This window comes from Typopeltis vanoorti, chromosome 1 (genome assembly GCF_054136105.1).
Source record: "Typopeltis vanoorti isolate ZY-2024b chromosome 1, IOZ_Tvanoo_1.0, whole genome shotgun sequence".
In the NCBI taxonomy this organism is placed as follows: domain Eukaryota; kingdom Metazoa; phylum Arthropoda; class Arachnida; order Uropygi; family Thelyphonidae; genus Typopeltis; species Typopeltis vanoorti.
The window spans coordinates 136,045,147-136,067,262 of NC_143549.1; the positions used below are offsets into that span (position 1 = coordinate 136,045,147).

At 35.7% G+C, this 22,116-nt stretch overlaps 1 protein-coding gene across 2 annotated transcripts in view; it reads left to right on the top strand.

Annotated features, from left to right (window-relative positions):
• The window catches only part of LOC150110457 (methionyl-tRNA formyltransferase, mitochondrial), a 207,819-nt gene that overhangs the window by 100,538 nt on the left and 85,165 nt on the right, over positions 1-22,116 (top strand). For both annotated transcript variants that reach the window (XM_090393962.1, XM_090393969.1), the window contains exon 7: positions 13,770-13,845. In XM_090393962.1, coding sequence (XP_090250088.1) covers positions 13,770-13,845 — 76 coding nt within the window. The remainder of the gene's footprint in view (positions 1-13,769; positions 13,846-22,116) is intronic.

The following is a 22,116-nucleotide window of genomic DNA, read 5'->3' on the forward strand; positions in this document are numbered from 1 at the left end:
GAAAAGGTGGCACACCTTTTGGCAGCTCTTACAGGAGGAGATGACCTTGCTAATGCTTCTGCCTTGGTATCTCCACTTGGGCCTGGCTCCCACTGAAGAGACCTCAATAAAGGTCGAAACTAGTCTGGGTAGTGGCCCTTCCCTTAATGCATAACATTATACATATCCGCAAGGAGATGTGTTTTGCATTATGGGAGATACTGAGAAAGGAGTGTTGGTAGCTTGCTCCACCTTTACAAGGAGTCGCCCGGTGTTGTACCACTTTACCCCAGTCCTGAAGATACTTTCTGGCGCAAACTTTGTTTGCACACACACTTGGATAAAGGATTAAACTAAATTTATTATTAGAGGATGCCTTTTTTGGACATTAGTTTCTTGACAGTTACAGGTCAAATTGTTTCAGTAGCATTTTAATTGAGTGCTGTGTGTGTGTGCGCACGCGTAATTTGTGCTCTGATGATGCCAGTTAGAAAACAAGCAAAATATTAGCAAGTTCAAGAAATTAATTAATTATTGTTTCTTCTGGTATTGTTTATACCACGAGGCAATGTTATGAAGTTAGTATCCTCTTCAACATTGTAGTTATCCAATGTGATGGCTAAGCCACCTTAGTATGATATAAATTTTAATTATCTTTCTGCCATTGCCCCTTGATCACTAGCTACATTGACCTTTTGCAGAAATTATCATTACTAAAAGACTACGAAAAATGCATAATCTTCTACTTAGCAACACTCAACTGATTTTAATTGTCATTTGCCCATAAAACCAGTTTGTTCAGATCATCTTAAAGAACAGTGGCCCATATACAGAACCCTTTGGTACGCAACCAGTCACCCACCCTCTGTTAGAATCAATACCTCTATGGATTACATTCTGATACCTATCAAGTCAGTCATTCTCCTGTCCATGTTATAAGCTTATTATTTTGTATACCCATTCCATTCCTTTGAATTTGTATGACAACCAGTGTAGAATCTTGTCCAAATGCCTTAGTAGAATCCAAAAGTATTTCAGTAATTCCATCCCCTTATCCAAATCTGCATTCACTCTATTATAAAATGTGAGACAATTACTACAGCAAGATCTACCTTTAACAAGACTATGCTGTCCTCTATAGAGAGGACCAAGTAATTAGTATCTGCATCTACACACTTCTAGATGCAGATACTAATTACTGCTGTCTAACACCTTAATCGTCAATGGACTATAACTGATTATTTCTGTTCTAAATCCACTCTTGTATGATGAATTATCTTGGTTTCCTTCTATTCTGTAGGAACTGTGCCTAGTTGAGACTCTAATTGAATAATAAAGTTCTTCTCTTGCATATCATGAAGTAATCACCTGTGTTGTGGCTAGTCACATGTAGACTTTTGTGAGGAAAGGATATATGTGGAATTATAAGGCTGGTGATTATGACAAGCTTAAAAGACAGCTTGGAGCTATAACATGGAACGAGGAGTTGAGCGGTAAGGAAATAAATGCTGCATGGAAACTGACAAAGAAATACATAACAGCATCAATGTGCGAATGTATTCCAAAGGCCAAAAGACTGAATGAGGTAGGTGTAAAATGGATGAATGTGGAGCTTAAGCATGAAATCTGGAAAAAGAAAGTACTTTGGAGGAAATACAAGATGAATAATGGTAATAATCAGTCACATGAAGAGTATAAAGACCAAGCCAGGAAAGTGACTCAGTTAGTAAGGAAAACAAAATTAGAGTATGAACAGAAATTGGCAAATCAGGCAAAGAAAACCCTAGAGAGAGAGAGATTTTTAGATATGTGGCAAGTAGAAGGAAGAATGATCATGGTAAGATGAAGTTAATGGATGAAAGTGGTAGAATGGTAACTACTGCAGAAGACATTGTTGAGGTATTCAGTGATCAGTTTATAGGGATGTTTTCATCCTCATCAAGGTGGAATCATGAGAAAATTAAGTGTAGAGGACATTGGAGGGGATGACATAACTATGAATGAGCAGGAGGTATTTGAGGAAATAAATAACCTTGATGTCAATAAGGCAATAGGATTTGATGACAAATCACCATGCATCTTAAGGGAATGTTTGGGAATTGGCAGTAGCATTGGCATGCCTGTTTAATAAAAGTCTTACACCAGCACAGGTTCCAAGGGAGTGGAAGAAGGGTACAATTGTTCCATTGCATAAAGGTGGTTTATGGCTGTAGCTTCAAATTATAGACTGGTCTGTATATCCGGAGTTTTGGTGAAGGTACTGGAAAGATTGCTGAGAAGTAGGATACTGAAATGGGTTGATAATAGCAGTATTCTCTGTCGTTATCAGCATGGGTTTGTTAAGGGAAGATCATGTTTCACTAACTTATGCACGATAACAAGGTGACAAACACCTTTGACAGGGGAGATGCATATACAATAGTGTACTTAGATTTTGCAAAGGCTTTTGATTATGACAAGCTTTTAAATAAATTGAAACAGATGGGATTGGATAACAGACTTCTGAGTTGGATCAGTGACTGATGTCAGATAGGTATCAGAAAGTTGTATATGGGGGGTGCAGTATCCCGAAAGAGAAAGGTCACTAGTGGTGTGCTACAGGGGTCAGTTTTTGGGGCCATTGTTGTTCAATTTGTTAATAATATTGGGATGGGTTTAACTAGTGATATATAGCTGTTTGCAGATGATGCAAAGCTGGGGAGAGCAATACAGAATCAAGTGAATGTTATGGCTTTACAAGAGGACTGGAGTAGATTGCATGAATGGGCAGGTAAGTGGAACTATCAGTTCAGCTTTGCAAAGTGTAAGGTTTTGAAATTTGATAAGCAATGATGTGATGCAAAGTATACACTTGGGAAAACTTTAAAGGAGTTAGAGGAAATGAGAGATCTGGGAATGGTGGTGGTGGACAAGGACCTGAAATTCAGGGGCCACATTACACAAGTTGTGAAGACATCACATCAGATAATGGCAATGATGTGGAGGACCCTGACATGCAGAAATAGAGAGGTTATGATGGCATTGTATAAGGTCTTGCAAAGATATGGTCGCCGAGTTTTCATGGTGACATGATATGTTGGAAAGGGTTCAGTGGAGATTCACAAAGGTGGTCAGTGGTGTATGGAATGTGGAGTATGAGGACAAATTGAGAGAATGTAAGTTGCAGAGCCTCGTGAATAGGAGGAAGGGAGGGGATATGATTGAGATATATATAAGCTAGTTGGGGGTTGTTATCAGGTTGACATGGAAGAGATTTTTCATAGAATGGCAGAGGGGGATAGAACAAGAGGCCATTGCTGGAAACTGTATAAAGATGGAGTGAGGAGTAGGTTCTTTGCATGGAGAGTGGTTGGTGAGTGGAATGCATTGCCTGAGTGTGTTGTGGATGAAGACACATTGAATCAGTTTAAAGCACAGTTGGATGAGCATTGTATGCAATAGTGTGTACCTTCCACAATGAGCCTCTGGCTCCACGAAGGTCAAATGTTAATAATAATTATAATATTCCTTCTATACCCTTGCAGATATCCCATATAGTCTAAAGGCTAATTTTGAATCTGTGACTCTTGTAACAGGTTTAATATCTGGAACTCATCCATGTCTTTTCTTTCATCTAGTTACACCTCAGAATTCTGATAGCTAATGGGTTTGCACAGGATATGTATTTACCAAGATAATTAGTTGACATCATCATCATCATCATCATCAAATTCCTGCCATGTACCCTCAAGGGGTGTACAGGATGTGATGGTACTACACGAAAAAAATTACATCAATACTAACGTGCTATCTACAATTTTCCTCCAAATCAGTCTGTTACTTGTCAAGACTCCAACATTATCAGATCTTATATTTCTATCATCTAAGGCACTTTGTACCGTATCAATCCGCCTATATCTTGGTCTTCCTCTGGGTCATTTTCCTGCCAACCTGGAGAGAACACTTGTTTTGCCAATCTTTCCTCACCCATTCTGTTTAAATGACCATACCACCTGAGATTAGCTCTGCTAACGCATTCTGGATGCTGACAATGTCAAGTTCTTTCCTAATATCCTCATTTTTAATATGATATTGCCATTGATGCCATCTGTTCGCACCTCTAATCTTTCTCAGGACTCTCATATCTGCAGTCTCTAGTCTTTGGTCAAGTGTTTTACTTCTGACCCAGCTCTCAGATCCATAAGTTAAAACTGGTTTGAACACTGTCTGGTATACAGCTAATTTAGTGTTCTGACTAATTTCTCTCTTATTCCATATGAATTTATTCAATTGACTTCCTACCATACCAGCTTTATTGATTCTGTTGTCTATTTCCATATTTAATTTACCATCTTCACTAAAAATCGTGCCTAAGTAGCTGAAATGTTTTACTTGTTCCACAGGTTTCCTGTTCACAACACAGTTCACATGTTCAACAATTCTACCTATTGTCTTTGTCTTTTTAATGCTGACCTTCATACCATATCTGTTACAAGTTATTTCATTTAGTCAGGGAATCTTGCAAACTTGTAGCGGATTTATTTAGAAGTATAACATCGTCCGCATAAAGCAGAGAGCTGACATTAACATCTCCAATTTTGATATCATGTTTAATACCACTTTCATTCATAATGTGATCCATATAGATAATGAATAACAGAGGGGATAATGTACATCCTTGTCTCACACCAGATTTAACATTAAACCATCTTCCTGTACTTCCTTCAATTCGGACTTACAACTCAAATAAAGATTAAGTATTACTTTATATAATGCCCCATTGACACCATATAACTATAGCGTATTGAATATCTTCTCTCTTGGCACCTTGTCATATGCCTTTTCCAAATCGACAAAACTTAAATACAGATCTTTGTTATATTCCAATGCGTTCTCGACTATTTGTCATAAAGTGAAGATCTGATCCTGACAGCCTCTATTTGGCCTGAATCCAGCTTATTCTTTACCCAGCTTTTTTTTCCACAATTCTTCTCAACCGTGTCTCAAGTATACTTGCATAGATCTTGCCAGGAACACTCAGTAGGGAAATACCTCTGTAATTCTCACATTCAGTTTTATTTCCCTTTTTATATATGGGTACTGTGAGAGCTCTACTCCAGTCATCTGGAATTTGTCCCTCTGTCCACGCTTTCTGAACTATGCAATGCAGCTACTGTTAGACTTTTATACCACCATACTTCAGCATTTCTGGTCGAATATCATCTACTCCTGCTGCATTTCCACATTTCAAGCCTTTGATGGTTTTTTCTACTTCAAGTATGAATATGAATTCCTGACTGCATGCCTGGTCAGTGTTTTTTACCACGGTGCTGTCAGCACTGCTTGTTTCATTAGGAGTTTTTCAAAGTAATTACTCCATACTTCAAGGATATCTTTTTTCCCCTCTAATTTTCATGTCACCTTTATCACCTCTAATACCTTTTGCAGCACTCTTTCCTCCCTAAGCTTCTTCAACAACCTCAAGAATATTTTGTCACCTTCTTGATATTTATTTTCTATATTCTTGCCAAAGTCCTCCCATGACTTTTGTTTAGCTAGTTTTACACAGTGTTTAGCATTTTTGCATTTGTCTCTGTATTTTCTAAGAGCACAAGCTGACTTATTTGCCAGGAACGTTTGATATACTTTCTTCTTTTCCTTCACTGCCTCTTTAACTTCCTGTGTCCACCAGGGAGTTCTGATTTTTTTTATCCTTGCACACAACCTCACCACATGCCTCTCTGGCAGAATCAATCAATGTTTTCTTCAGTGTTTGCCACTGAATCTCCAAGGTTTGATTCCTGTTTTCAAACTCTTTTATTTTTTCTTCAATAATGTTTGTGTATTTTAGTCTACAGTTCACATCTGAGAACTGCTCAACATTTATTCGCTTTAAAACTTTCTTACATGTTATTCTTTTCAATATGAAATTCAATTTTATTCTGCTCAAGACTAAATAGTGATCACTTCCAATTTCAAATCCTCTGTACACTGTGGTGTCCTGCACCAGGGAGAAAACATCACTATCAACAATAACATAGTCAATGAGACTTTTCTTATTCCTTGCCTCTTCTCTCCATGTGAATTTGTGCACATTTTTATGTCGGAACATGGTGTTAGTAATAACCAGTCCATGTCCTGAGCAGAAATCCAACAGATATTTGCCATTATTATTAGCTTTGCTCTTTTCTCCAAATTTTCCCAAAATATTTTTGTATGTCTGACAATCATTTCCTACTCTTCTATTTAGATCCCCAACAAGAACCACCTTTTCCTTTTTCATTATGTCAGTTGCTTTTTCTAAAGCCTCAAAAAATTCCTCTTCTTTTACCTTAGTAGAACCTTCTGTGGGACCATAGGCACAAATAAGTCTCATCATTGCCTGAATATAACATTTTGTATTTATTGCTCAGAAAGATCTTACCAGTTTTTGTCTTTTTTGTTTCAGTCACCCCTATTATGTCGATCTGGTACTTATCTAATTCCTCAGCTAGCTCCATTTCTTTGCATTCAGGCTTCTTATGTTGATAGTACCGATCTTTAACTTTGGTGATGTTGAGTTGGGGGTGTGTTTTCAGATTTGTTCCAGTAGCTGACTTTTTGCTGTTCACCCTGGTTCCCTGACAAAAACAATGGGGGCCTTGTTTAACCGGGCGACGCCCCAGCTGACATGAAATTTTGTCATGTTGTACCATCATTTTTTATTTTGGTTTAACCAATAAGAATACAACTTGGTCGGCTAAATCCCAAATTGCCAGCCCATCCTCGTTCGTTCAGTATCCAAGTAGATACCCAACAGGGTGCACCACGAGAAGGTGAGGATTGGACATTAGGTCAGAAGCCCTGGTCGGTTCTCCACATTCCTTTAAAGGCTATGTGGAGGTTTCCTCTCAGTTATACAGCTTTGACCCTTAAGCACGCCCATAATTACTTGACAATCTCACTATTTCTGAAACCTCTGACACTTTCCTACCTTTCACATTATTCACATAGCAAAAAAAAAAAAAAAAAAAACCTCTCAGACTTCTCTTTCATAGGTCTGATTTTGCTCTTAGATTTTCATACTTAATAAGTGATTTTCCATTCTCTTCAACTTCCTTTTTACTCGTAAAAGCAGTGAAATTTCTGTCATCATACCACACTTTCCTCTCAGGGGGACCCTGTAACCCCTAGAGAGTGCATCCCCTGGGTGGCGGATAGGGGAGCCCACCGCGTGTGTCTGTACATGCACGCGCGCGCGTGTGTGTGTGTGTATATATATATGGTGAGGTGGTCCGAATATACTGAATAAGGACTCGTGGACCAATAGAGCCATAAGGGGCAATCATCTTGATTGTAAGGGAAGCGGCACTCCCATGGACCCCTAGCTGGATTTATCCTCTCCTTCTTCTCCTTTGAGGAAGATCCACTTACTTTAATCTTTCCTATAAGGCCTTATCAGCCAACTCTTCTTACTTTATGACCCTTATGCTATTAGAGTACTCGAGGGCCATGGGGTTTTTCATTTCTGGGCCTTACAACTATGCCCTCTCTATAAACCTTACTATATTTCTTCTATAATCTACTCTTTCCCCTTCAATATACCCTATTCCTCCTATGGGTTTAAATTCGGAAGAAGGCTAGTTCAGAAGCTTTAAGTTAGCACCTACCACTGAACTATTCCATTGTCAGGCTAGTCCCCTGACATGGAGACGTTAATCATACTTGTAAGCTGACAGAAAAAGATAATCGGATTGAATCTATGGGAAACAACCCTGGAATGGAAAAGGGAAATTGAAAATGGAAACGACAAAATATAATACACATAGCAAACTGGAATGTAAGAGGAATAGCATATAAAGAAATAGAATTAGACCAGTTATTAAATGAAAGAAATTTTAAAATAGCAGTAATCACTGAAACAAAAAAGAAATTAAAAGGAACTATGAGAATTGAAAATTTTAATGTGATATACAGTGGATTCGACAGAGACCAAAGAGCACAAGCAGGAGTTATGCTATTAGAGTACTCGAGGGCCATGGGGTTTTTCATTTCTGGGCCTTACAACTATGCCCTCTCTATAAACCTTACTATATTTCTTCTATAATCTACTCTTTCCCCTTCAATATACCCTATTCCTCCTATGGGTTTAAATTCGGAAGAAGGCTAGTTCAGAAGCTTTAAGTTAGCACCTACCACTGAACTATTCCATCGTCAGGCTAGTCCCCTGACATGGAGACGTTAATCATACTTGTAAGCTGACAGAAAAAGATAATCGGATTGAATCTATGGGAAACAACCCTGGAATGGAAAAGGGAAATTGAAAATGGAAACGACAAAATATAATACACATAGCAAACTGGAATGTAAGAGGAATAGCATATAAAGAAATAGAATTAGACCAGTTATTAAATGAAAGAAATTTTAAAATAGCAGTAATCACTGAAACAAAAAAGAAATTAAAAGGAACTATGAGAATTGAAAATTTTAATGTGATATACAGTGGAGTCGACAGAGACCAAAGAGCACAAGCAGGAGTCATGATTTGGATTCATTACTCCCTTTCAAAACAGTTAAAACATTATAAATTATGGAATGAAAGAATAATAGAAGCTAGAATAAAAATAGATAGAGGCTATTTAACAATAATTGGTTTATATGCCCCAGTAGAAGGAAGAGAACAGGATAATATTGATTTTTATAATCAGCTACAAAACATATATAATAAAATAAATAAAAATGATTACATAATTTTAGAGGAGACTTAAATGCAAGAATTGGAAACACAAAAATTATTGATAATATAGGAATACATGGAGAGCACACTCTAAACAGAAATAGTAAAAAATTGAATGACTCTGTAGTTTATAATAACCTAAAAATAATGAATTCCTTCTATAAACATAAAGACATACATAAATATACTTGGGCAGCAAGAGTATGGAAATCAATATTAGATTACTTCATATTAAATGAAAAGACATCAAAATTTTCACTAGATGTTAGAGTTCACAGAGGATATGAAATAAGCAGTGACCACTTCCTTGTTAAAATAAAATTAAGATTACCACCTAAATGGCTACAAGTAACAAGAACAGAAAGAAAAATTGAAACATTTGTTTATAAAACTAGACTATTGAATGACACAAATGTACAATGGCTATATGAACAAAGAATTAACCAATATCTAGATAAAATAAAACAAAATGAAGAAATAGAAATAGAATGGCTTAATATAAAAACGATACTAAATGCAGCAGCAAATGAAAGTTTAGGAAAGACCAAAAAAATTCAATAAAAGAAAAAAAACTGAAGATCTGGGATGATACAATCAAAGAAATAATCAACACAAATGGTTAAGCAGTAAAAGATTAGAAGATGAAATAGAATATAAAAGAATAAGAGCCATAGCTAAAAGAGAAGTCAGAAAAAGACATAAAGAATCATGGAATAAATTTGTTTCTAATTTAGAACATGATTTATATAAAATAAGACCCAATGTATATAAGATTTTGAAACTCCTAAATGCAGATACCAAAGAAAACATAAAATTAAACACTGAATTGAAATTAGAAGAATTTCTAAATTACTACACAGAACTGTGGACAGACAAATATTTTAAAAAAGACAACTGGCAAACAATTAACGAAAATGAAAAGGAAATAACTGAAGAAGAAATCAGCCTGAAAGAAACAAGAAATGGAAAATCACCTGGAGAAGATAAGCTAGGTTCAGAACTATATAAATATGCAGGAACAAGATTCAAAGAAAGACTCTTATTATTTTTAAATAAAATTTACTCAACTGGTATCCCCCCAATAGAATGGAAAAAGGAATTGTGATTCCTATCTTTAAGAAAGGTAATAGAGATGACCCTAAAAACTATAGAGGTATCAGTGTACTAAATTCCTGTTGCAAAACATATAGCAGAATCTTAAATAACAAACTAATGAACCATTCCGAAAACTTTATTCTAGAAGTACAGAATGGATTTAGAAAAGGACGATCATGTATAGACCCAGCTTTTTGCCTAAAATTAATAATAGAGAAAAGAAGAGAATAGAATTTAGAAACACATATTGCATTTATTGATTTTGAAAAAGCATTTGACAAAGTTAAAAGAAACATTATTTAATATATTAAAAGAAAGACAAATACCAAATAATATCCTAAAAGCTATCACAAGTATATATGAAAATAATCAAATACAAATAAGATTAAATCACGAGCTATCATATACAAGAGAGATAAACCAAGGGGTCCGACAGGGATGTCCCCTCTCAGCAACTCTTTTTAATATGTACTTAAATGAAATAATAATAAAATGGAGTAAAAATTTATGCCAAGGAATTAAACTTTCACCTACAGTTAACTTAAACACTCTCCTCTTTGCAGACGACCAAATAATAATTACAAATTCTGAAGATAACTTACAGAAAGCTATTTTAAATCTAAATGAGATATCCAAAGATTATGGTGTGATAATATCAACGGAAAAATCAAAAACTATGGCCTTTAAAGGACAAGATAAAATAGTAATAGATAACAAGATCTTAGAACAGGTGAATTCATTTAACTACCTAGGATGTATGATCACATATGAAAATGAAAAAGATATAAACATAAAAATTGCAAAATATTTAAAAATAACAGGTGTAATTAACTCTATATTTAAACCAAACCTAGTTCAAAAACAAACCAGGCTAAAAATATACAATACATTAGCCTTATCAGTCTTAATGTATGGAAGCGAAACCTGGACAAAAAAACAAAAGACAAACAAAGATTAACAACAGCAGAAATGAAGTTTATGAGAAAAACTGCAAAGTATACCCTATTTGATCACAAAAGAAACGAAGATATTATGAAAGAATTAAACCAAGAACGAGTAATAGAAAAAATTAAAAAATATAAACATAAATGGATGGAACACGTTCAAAGAATGAAAACAGAAAGATTACCAAAACAAGCCTTAAAGTACAAGCCATTAGGAAAAAGAAAACCAGGACGTCCTCTTAAACGATTCAATGATGACTTCTAAGGCCAGAACCGGCCATGCTAGGCCTAAATCCTTGATAAACGTATGATGATGATGATACCACACTTTCTTGTTTTTTTTTTCTTTTTTTTTCCTCTGCTGCTGTCAAACCTTCTCTCTTGTTTATTATTTCATTTTTTGAAACACCCAAATGTATAATATCAGTTCTTTGTTTCTTAAATATAATAATAACTTGACATCCAATATTAGTAAAATGAAATGTCAAGTGAAAATTTTCTGTCATAGTATTTAATGAATGGAAGTACTGCAATATATAATGACTTCAATTTCAAAGTTATATATAAAATATCTATCAAAGCTAAGAAACAATGAAAAATTGAAATTCAGTTATAGTTTAATTCTTGTAGATAGGCTTCTACGTTGGTGATACATAACTGTTAATTTTAAGGAAAGAACAATGTATATTATTAACTAAATAATTTTAATTAATACTTCCAATATTTCAGTAATGTTACATTACCATCTTCAGGGAACATAAAAATTAATGAAATGTGCACGCAGGCACTAACACTGAGCGAAAATGGCTGAAGAAAATAACTGAAGTCAGTCCTAGAGTCCTGAAGGGTGCCACCTAGTGAGCCAAATTAGGTATTAATCTTGGCTGTTTGGGCTGATGTTTTAAGAATGCAAGTCTCCCATATTTGGGGTAGTCTCATGCATCCAAATTTATTGAGGTTTGGAGAGTTTTTTTTAAGGCTGAGACAGATTCTAAGAATAATCTCTCATATTTAAACTTGCTGAGGTGTAGTAAGGAAGCTTTCTTCCAATGTATTTTATGGCAGGTGTCCAAGGCATGGTCAGCAAGTCCTGAATGGCTATAATGGTGGAAACGGATATAATTCTTATGTTCAGATATCCCTATATTAGCAGTCCTGCCTGTTTGGCCATAGTAAGACAGTTTACAACTACAAGGGACCTGGTAAACTCCAGGTAGATCTAGAGGAAGTGGCTGGTCCTTGGGAGAGCAGATAAGAGATGCCAATTTTTGATATAGTTTGTAACAAGTTGTCAAGTCATATTTTTTTAAGATTTTTGTTAACTTTTGAGAAGTAGCACGAAGCCATTACGTCCAATTGTGGACGGCATCAATTCCCCCACATACAAACTAGCCAAAGTGCTCACACAATATACTGGCAACACACCTTCACATTAAAAATTCAGCCCACTTTAAAGCCAGTATTGAAAACCTCTCACTCCAACACACACTGACATAATGGTCAGCTTTGATGTCTCCTCCTTATTCACCAATGTTCCACTCAAAGATACTTGACCTCATCCAAGGCAAATTTCCTCCCGATATCTCAGCCCTTTTTCAGTTCACCATGAACTCAGGCTATTTCGTTTGGCAAGGAAAATTTTACAAAAAAAATAGAGGGGACTGCCATGGGTTCTCCACTCTCCCCACCTCTGGCCAACTTCTTTGTGGAGACCTTCGAAGAAAAAGCCTTAAACTCAGCTCCACTTAAACCTATTGTTTGGCTACGCTATGTAGATGATGTGTTCGCTATTTGGCCGCATGGCCTAGACACACTCGAAAATTTCCTTTCACACCTAAACAATCAACACCCCAGGATCCAGTTTACCTTAGAAAAAGAAAACAATAACAATCTCCCTTTGCTAGATACTCTGATTACATGCCAGCCTAATGGATTCCTAGCTTTCTCAGTTTACAGAAAACCTACACATACATTTAGTTACATTCACCAGCGTTCACACCATTCCCCCCCCCCCCATCCCAACAATATGGGATTATAAAAACCCTATATAACAGGGCAAAATTAATCAGTTCAGACAACAATACCCTTACTACTGAACTTATTCATATTCTTAACACCTTTGTAGCCAATGGATACAACCTCCATAAAATCCAAAAAATATTAAAACCAGTTAACCCCAACCCCCTCCCCACCTCCACAACAAGGACTACTCTAAATCTGTCATTCATTATATTCATGGTACTTCTGAAAAGTTAACAAAAATCTTAAAAAAAAATGACTTGACAACTTTTTACAAACCATATCAAAAATTGGCATCTCTTATCTGCTCTCCCAAAGACCAGCCACTTCCTCTAGACCTGGAGTTTACCAGGTCCCTTGTAGTTGAAAACTGTTTTACTATGGCCAAACAGGCAGGACTGCTAATATCAGGATATCTGAACATAAGAATTATATCCGTTTCCACCATTATAGTCACTCAAGACTTGCTGACCATGCCTTGGACACCTGCCATAAAATACGTTGGAAAAAAGCTTCCTTACTACACCACAGTAAGTTTAAATATGAGAGATTATTCCTAGAATCAGTCTCAGCCTTAAAAACTCCCCAAACCTCAATAAATTTGGATGCATGAGACTACCCCAAATATGGGAGACTTGCATTCTTAGAACATCAGACACAAACAGCCAAGATTAATATCCAATTTGGCCCACTAAGTAGTACCCTTTAGGACTCTAGGACTGACTTCAGTTGTTTTCTTCCGCCATTTTTGCTCAGTGTTAGTGCCTGCGTGCACATTTCATTAATTTTTATGTTCCCTGAAGATGGTAATGTAACATTACCGAAATATTGGAACTAGTAATTAAAGTTATTTAGTTAATATAATAATATACATTGTTCTTTCCTCAAAATTAACAGTTAGTTATAGTTTAAGTGTAATGTATTAATTCTGTTATTTTAAGAGTATCAGTGCTGTCAGTATGGTGTTGGAATCTTTTTCATTTTTCTTCAATGCAAATTTGTCTTCAGTGCTATGTATATATATTATTTATTACTAGGTTTTATGCTGTTTGCAAGATTTGCCTTTTTACCTTGAGAGAAGTTGGTCACAGCCCCAAGATGGTGTCACACATGGTAATAACTAATTTAAAAAAAAAAGAGAACTTAATAGGAGTTAAGCTGTTAAATAATCTGATTAATTTAAGAGCATCAAAGAAATCATAAACAAATCTGCAGTTTTCTAAGAAAGCAATCAATAATGATTAAGTTGTTCATTTTTACAGCTCAAATACTTATATTTACAAAATTATTGTAAGTATATTATTATTATTATTATTATTATTATTATTATTACTCAAGATCGCATGGAGTCAAAGACTCATCTAGGAGATCCTTTTATCAAACACACACAGCTCATCATACCATGCTTTAAACACACTCAAATTCTCTGCAGACACCACCAGATGGGAGGCAGGGAAGAGTGCTGTTAATAATGGGAGAATTAATTCAACTCAGATGGAGGTATATAATATCTTTAGAATAATAATACTAATGGATTTTGAAGCTGCATAACAGGATTGAGACAAACAGAATAAGGTATTCAAAAGGGATAATTCACATATGAATGAGCCAGAGTTAAGCATTTGGAAAGGCGGATGGGTGAGAAAGAATATGAATGACAGTAGATGATGAAAGATGTGAGGAAAAATTGATATGAAAGAACAGTTAAAAACAATGATGTGTGACTGAAAGATTGTTTGTGGAGAGATGTGGATGGGGAAAGACCTGGTAATGGAATAGACATTTGAAATGAGCAGGAAAATAAGAAATGCTTTATTGAATGTGAGTAAAGAAATATTGAGGCTGCAATAGTGACTGTGTCTAAGAACTATTGGGGAGGAGGTGATAGGACATACTTAGCTGTATCCATGGAAAACAAGAAAGGATTTGTTACATTTGAAGGGGAAGGCTTATGAGGCAATGTCTGGTGAAGAGAACACAGCTTAAGAGTGACATAGGTGGCCACTTATTGGTCTAAAAATAAGTTAAAACATTTTTGCAAATGTCTTGAGTATTAGTAATAAGATGGAAGAATTTGTGGTATTAATCAAGACAGTTTAGGAATAGCAATTGAAGATATATTTTTCAGGAAGGCAGGGAAGAGTGCTGTTAATGATTGGAAAATTAATTCCACTCAGATGAAGGTATATAATATTTTGAGAATAATAATACTAATGGATTTTGAAGCTGCATAAAGATTAAGGTATTCAATAGACTGCTATAGGCCTGAAAATAGTATAGGTCAGTTACCCTGAAATGCTTAGGGAATTTGGCTTGATGAGTAAAAAGAGAATAATCATTATGAGGAATTATAATTGTGATAATACAAATGGAAAGAAAGAAATAGCAGTTGGTGATAGAGAGAGAGAGAAAGAGAGAGCTTGCATGATGAGTTTTGGCTTTATTATGGTATCAGATAATATCATTCTTGTTGTCCTAATAGTGTTGTAAGTGTGGTCAGAGGTGTTACATATGAATGAAAAGTGTTTTGTTATATGAATACAAATATTTGTGTTATATGAATACAAAATATTTTGAGACCATAGGTTTATAAACATAAACTAAGCTTATTAAAATAAACAATATAACCCAACAGGTTTTGTAGGTTGTCAGACTTACATCAACAAAGGTACAAAACTTATATAAAAGACTGGAAAAAATTAATTACACATGCAGATGTTATCAGAACTTCAAAATGAGTGCATACAAACAAATTACTAAAAATTAGGGTGCTCATGATGTTATACATTATTTTAGGTAACTTGGTATACTTTGTTTACAATATGGATAATTACACTTATATTTTCAATTTCTTCTTTATTATCTACGGACTTGGGAATATCGATCTCTCATATCCCCCCCCCATATGTTGGGAGGGTTCTAGAATGCTTAGAGATGCAGGTTCTCTAATGCAACTGCATTGATTCCGATAAAGTTTTCATATGTAAATTGGGGATTCCCAGATATGCAGTGAGACACGTGTTTGGCTCTGATCGAAAATGTGGGAATTTCACCTACCTTTGGACCATAAGATGCACTCAATTCTAAGTCGATTTCTCTATGTTATGTAAAAGGGTGCGTCTTATGGTCCAAAAAATACAGTATAGCATTATCATTTCTTTCTTCTTCTTAGTGATGACGATAATGTTTTTTTTATAAATCCATAAATCTGTTAACTGTTTCTTTAATAATAAATAAATGTGACTGATTCACATTCCTGTTAAAATGTTCAATGATAGAAAAAAGTGAGTGACTGAGTGAGAGTTGGTATGATAAAGGAAGCAGCACACTTCAGTATGGCTTTGTATAGAGTTGGAATTTTCAGGGTATTTTAAATAAAAGGATGCATAAAACATATTTTCCAAATGGTAAAATCATGTGAGGCGAATTTCACGATGTACAGTTTGCAGTTTGCAAATACATGGAGTGAATTAAACTAAATTAAACTTGCCCAAAAATTATATATATATTCTGGTTTAATCCCTTATCCATGTGTAAGCAAACAAAGGTTGCACATGATGTATTTACAGTGAATGGATCCATTCACTGTAAATACATCATGTGCAACCTTTGTTTGCTTACAGGAGAGGCTGACTAATATGAATGAGTTTGGTGTTCAGCATTTGGAGTACTTGCTGTTGGGTCTAAGAGAGATAAAGTGAGCATTGTTATGGAATAATGAGAAACCATTGAGCATGAAAACAAGTTATGAAAATACACAAAGAATATAGAAATGAGAGGGAGTAGAAATGAAACAGAATGATGGGAAAGAAAGAAGTGTGTTTAGAGTGGAATGTGAGGTGCAATATACAGAGTGCATTGATTAATATGAAGGAAGATGATGGATGGAATAGCCTCAAACAAAATAGGATTGGTCATATATGGGGAAATAAGAAATTATTGCTAGCTTGGCTGTTTAGCTGAGTGGATAATACCATCTCTCTTTCTCTCTTTCTCTCCAGCTAATAGGACAGATTGAAATCCCATCAACTGTGGGTATGGATATTTGCAAAAGTTCGGTAGTAATCTGATGAAACCACCATCACCCATTCCACCTTTGGCTGCCAGAAGTAACTTGAAAAAGTTGCTTGGTTTCTAGTACAGGGTTCCCAAATTATTTTACCTTTATCCTACCCATGGTAAAATTATAGACATTTTGTAGTCAGGATTGACTATACGTACTCCACTAACACCATGTTCTAACATAAAGGTTTGTACAAATTAGCATGAAAAGAGGACATAAGAAATAGGAAAAGTCTCATTGTTATTGCTAACAGTATTTTCATGCTGGTTCAGGAATAGAAGAGTATACATGATGTTTGAAATTGGAAGTGATCATCATTTAGTTTTAGTTTTAAATAGGAAAAAAAATTGATATTGCACCAAAAAGAACAATATATAAGAGAGTTTAATAAAGAATTAAAGTTGAGAAACTTTTTCAGGCAACTATAGACTCAAGTAGGTTCTTGTGGTTCTAAGACTGCTGTTGTAAATTACCAACCGATTAGCATATCAGGAATCATCGTCAAGGTCTTAGAGAAATTAGTCAAGAAAAGAATACAGGATTGGATAGATGAAAATGGGATATTGTATGGGGGACAACATGGTTTTGTGAAGGGTAGATCATGCCTCAGTAATTTGCTCACGTTTTATAACGTGAGCAAATTACTGAGTGTTAATTACTGATTGTAATTACAAATTACAAATAACACAGTGACGGCTGAACCGGATAGGGGTAATGGGTTTACAGTGATACTACTGGACCTTGCCAAGGCCTTTGATAGGATACCACATGGAACCCTAATCAGTAAACTGGAGCAGATGGGGATAGATATAGGGTTGGTGAGATGGATAGGAGGGTGGTTGAAGGAGAGATACCAGAGAGTGGTTTATTCAGGAGTGGAGTCTAAAAGACGTCTTGTGACTAGTGGAGTGCCGCAGGGCTCTGTTCTTGGACCACTGCTTTTCAATTTGTTCATCAATGATATTGGAAAGGATTTGAGAGGAAGTGTTCACTTGTTTGCTGATGATGCAAAGTTGGGTAGAGCAATTGTGAGTGCACAGGATGTCAAAATTTTACAGGATGATTTGGATAGTTTGGAGGACTGGGCTAGGAAAAATGGATGTCAATTTAATGTGGCAAAGTGTAAGGTTATGCACTTTGGGGTGAAAAGAATAGCAGCAGTATATCGCATTGGTGGAACCGTACTCCAGGAGATTGATGAGGCCAGGGATTTGGGAGTATTGGTGGATAGGGAGTTGAAGTTTAGGGGGCACATTGCAAAAGTGACTAAAACAGCTCACCAAATCACTTGGCTTCTGAAAAATACTTTAACATGCAGAGACGAACAAGTTGTTGTTCCTCTGTATCGAGCCTTGATAAGACCCCATCTGGACTTCTGTGCCCAGTTATGGGCACCAGGGTTTCTTTGTGATGGGGAGGAAGTGGAGAGGGTCCAGAGACGAGTGACCAAGATGATCGCAGGTCTGTGGAATGAACCTTATGAGAATAGGCTGAGGATTTGTGGGTTGCAGAAATTGGACGATAGGCGAAGGAGGGGTGATATGATTGAGACATTCAAATTACTGAAGGGTTTTTATAAGATTGATCCAGAAGATATTTTTGAAAATATGACTGGTGGTGGGAGGACTAGGGGCCATGCATGGAAGCTGGGCAAGAGCGTGGTTGACAAGGGTGTTAGAGCTAGGTTTTTTTACTTGGAGAGTGGTGAATGAGTGGAATAAGCTTCCAGAGTCTGTTGTGGGTGCTACGACCGTGAATGAGTTCAAGGCAAGGTATGATAGATACTGTGTGAATGTTGAATAGTTGTTCTTGACATGATGTTAGGGCCTCCCTCGATGAGTCTGTCGACTCCTTGGAGTTTCCCAGAACAATAATAATAATAATAATAATAAAAAGTATATAAACATCTTTTTCTTCCTTTCCAGTAATAGGCCTAGTGGCCTGTTACAGTCTCTTCCCATCTTTTCAAAGGCCATTCTCTATTCCTTCTCCCTTGAGGTCAAATCTCTTTATTCTCTCTGAGGAGTCTTCCTTCACTCATTCTTTCTGTATGTTGTTTCCATCTCTCTCTGTAAAGATCAATGTGGTCACAGATATCACCTCAAGTTCCTTTAAGATATTGCTATTTCTTTTGAAGTCTAGTCTATTATATCCAGTGCTGTTTGTACATGAATCTCATTTCAGAGCTTATCCGTCTTTTTCTGTCAGCTTGAATTATGGTCCAGGCTTCTGAACCATATGTTGGGATAGGTCTTTCTATTGAGTTATGGATTCTTATTCTTATTTTCTTGTTTATTAAATTTGGATTGAATATCTGATTAATAGTTTTTATTTCTATATAATTGATTATTTTATGTTGCATGTCTCTCTCTCTCTTTCATAGGCATTTAAACACATCAACCTGTTCTATAATATCATTGTCAATGCAAATTTTGCTTCTAATTGGGTCTTGGCCTTTAAATGCCATGACTTTGGTTTTGGAAGTGGAGATTTCCATATTGTATGTTTTTGCTATTTCATTTAATGAAAAGGATGCTTGCTGTAGTGAATGTTCATTATCTTTAATTAGAACCTAATTGTCAGCAAATAAAATCATATCAATGTTGGTGTAATCATTTATGTGAATGCCAAAACTGGTTGTTTCCCCTCCACTTTTATAATATTATTAATGTAGATATTAAAGAAGAGTCATGATAGACTACGGACTTCATGTTGGCCACTTGCATTTTGTTTTGTGATCCAGATTTTTGTGCAGCTATCTTTATTTTAATTTGGTTATTGTTATATATATATTGAAAATTGCTTTAATTAACTGGTTAGGAATGTTGGCATCTCTTAAAATGTTCAACTTATTATGATTGACTTTATCAAAAGCTTTTTTATAATTGATGAATAATATATGGGTCTCTAAGTTGAATTGTCTTCATTTTTCTATCAGTATCTTGAGAGTGAAAAAGGCATCAGTGCAGGATCTGCCTTTACAGAAATGGTTTTGTTCCACTTCAAAAATATTTTCATAATATTTGGTTAATTTAGTCATTAACCATGCTACCGGCCAAGACGTCTATAGATGTCATTGTTATCATGGATGCGAAGTGCATATTAAAATTGTAATACCATTCATATTACAATGAAATATATGATGGATACGAAGCATATGTGAATGCGTATTTGATCCATAATGGCCAGTAAGGTGGTTAAGAGACTTGAATATATTTTATATCTGGTGTTTAAAAGTCTAATGCCTCTATAGTTTTGACATTCATTAATATTGCCCCCTTTTTTTTTTTTTTTTTTTTTGAAGATGGGGATGATCATTTTGCCAGTTTTCTGGTGGTAATTGGCCATTTAGGATCTTATTCACGAATTCTAGTAATTTGTATCTGAAATTGTCTCCAGAGCATCTGAAAAGTTCCATATTGATACCACCTTTTCCTGAGTTTCTGTGGTTCTTGAATTGTTTAAGTATATAAACATTATTCAAGAAAAAACTAGTCTGAGACAAAGCACCAAGCCTTGAAGTTCTGATGACAAACTTCTGAAGAAAATATTACTTGATTCATTTAAAGAGAGGTATCTGCAAGAATAGAAAATCCCGTTGTGGATGCAAGAAGTTAAAGAAGCAGTTCTCAAAAATAAGAAAGCATAGTGAAAGTTTCTAGCAAGAAAGTTGATAGATGGCCTAAGAGAATACAGAGAAAAATATAAGAGAGCTAAGCTAAATGTAAACATAGCTAAGCATATTTGTGGGAAGACCAGTCATGATTATAAAAGATAAATATCAGCATATAGCAAAATGTTCTAGGGACTGGTGAAAAAAAAAAAAGTTTACACAGGTAAATATAGTAGAAAGAATCAGAGATGAGAAAGGTGATATGAAAATTGAAACTAAAGATATTCTGGAAATGTGGAGTAATTACTTTGAAAGAACAGTAGTGGAAATTATTCAAGAGAAATGCAATCTGGAGAACATATCAATACTTGGGGTAGAAAATGCTATCAAGAGCCTGAAATGTAGAAAGGCAGCTAGAGTACCTGATATTCAACCAGAAATTCTCAAATATGGAATTGTGAATGGTATGCTGGCAGAGATGTATGAGAAGAAGCAAGTGCTGTTCTAAGATGTTTGGCATGGATTTGAGGGAAGGATGGATTTCATTTGAATGGTTTTCGAGTTAGTGAACTGAGAAACTGTTGCTGCTGCTATTGTTGCTAGATAGCAGCAGCAACAGTTTCTCCAGTGCAGTATGTGCGTGAAGCAAGCAAGAGATCAGAAGAAGGAGGTGAAGTGAAAGATCAGTAGAGTGGAATGGATGAGAATGAAGTGTCACATCTAATTTGATAATGGAAATAGTAGCAGTGTGAGAGATAAAGAGAGAACAGAAATGTTAAAGGAAGAGGGGAAATGGGGGGGGGGAATGGACAGAGAGAGACAGCATATTTAGAGTGAATGTTGGGAGTGAATGTAGTAATGAATGCATGTATGGAAGTGATTAGTGATAGAAATGGAATTCATTTGGATGTGAGGGGATAGTTGAGACTGAAGAGATATAAAGGGAAAACAGTAATAAAGGTGATTGGGCAAGGGCAGGTGGTATGCTGGAGAAATCACAACCAACAGGTGGCTTGGTAAGACTGGTAGGAAAGTGAACTTCTGTGCTTACTCACAAATGCCAGGAGTTCCAGAAATAAGGGAGATGAAACTGTTTCACTTATTGACTTTATTCACCCAAAATTGCAGGAATAAGTGAAACATGGTTGAATAAGGATAATCTCTTTGTGTGAATAGAAACAGAACACAGTGTTTTGTGTGAAGATGTTATGATTATTATATGAGCACCTCCATGAAGTCAGAAGTCTCACTGCAGGAGACCCAATCTATCCACACAATCTGTCATACCTTTCCTTGAACCCATTAACAGACAAATCACTCACAACTGACTCTGGCAACCTATTCCACTCATTCACAACTCTCCCAGCAAAAAAATGTAGTCCTCACATTCCTACTAACCACACCTTTATTCAACTTCCAGGGATAACTCCCTTGTTCTGGTCCCTCTAGCCAAGTGCTGAAACAATTCCTGTGCATCAGTCCTATAAAATCCTTTAACCAACTTAAATGTTTTTATCATATCCCCTCTTTTTCTCATATTAACCAACTTCTGAAATCCACACACCCTCAATCTATCCTCATAGGGAACATTCCATAGGCCACTCATTAACTTGGTCACTCTCCTCTGAATCCTCTACACTGCTTCCTCATCCCCAAGAAATCCAGAGAACCAGACTTAAGCACAGTAATTTAGATGTGGGTGTATTGA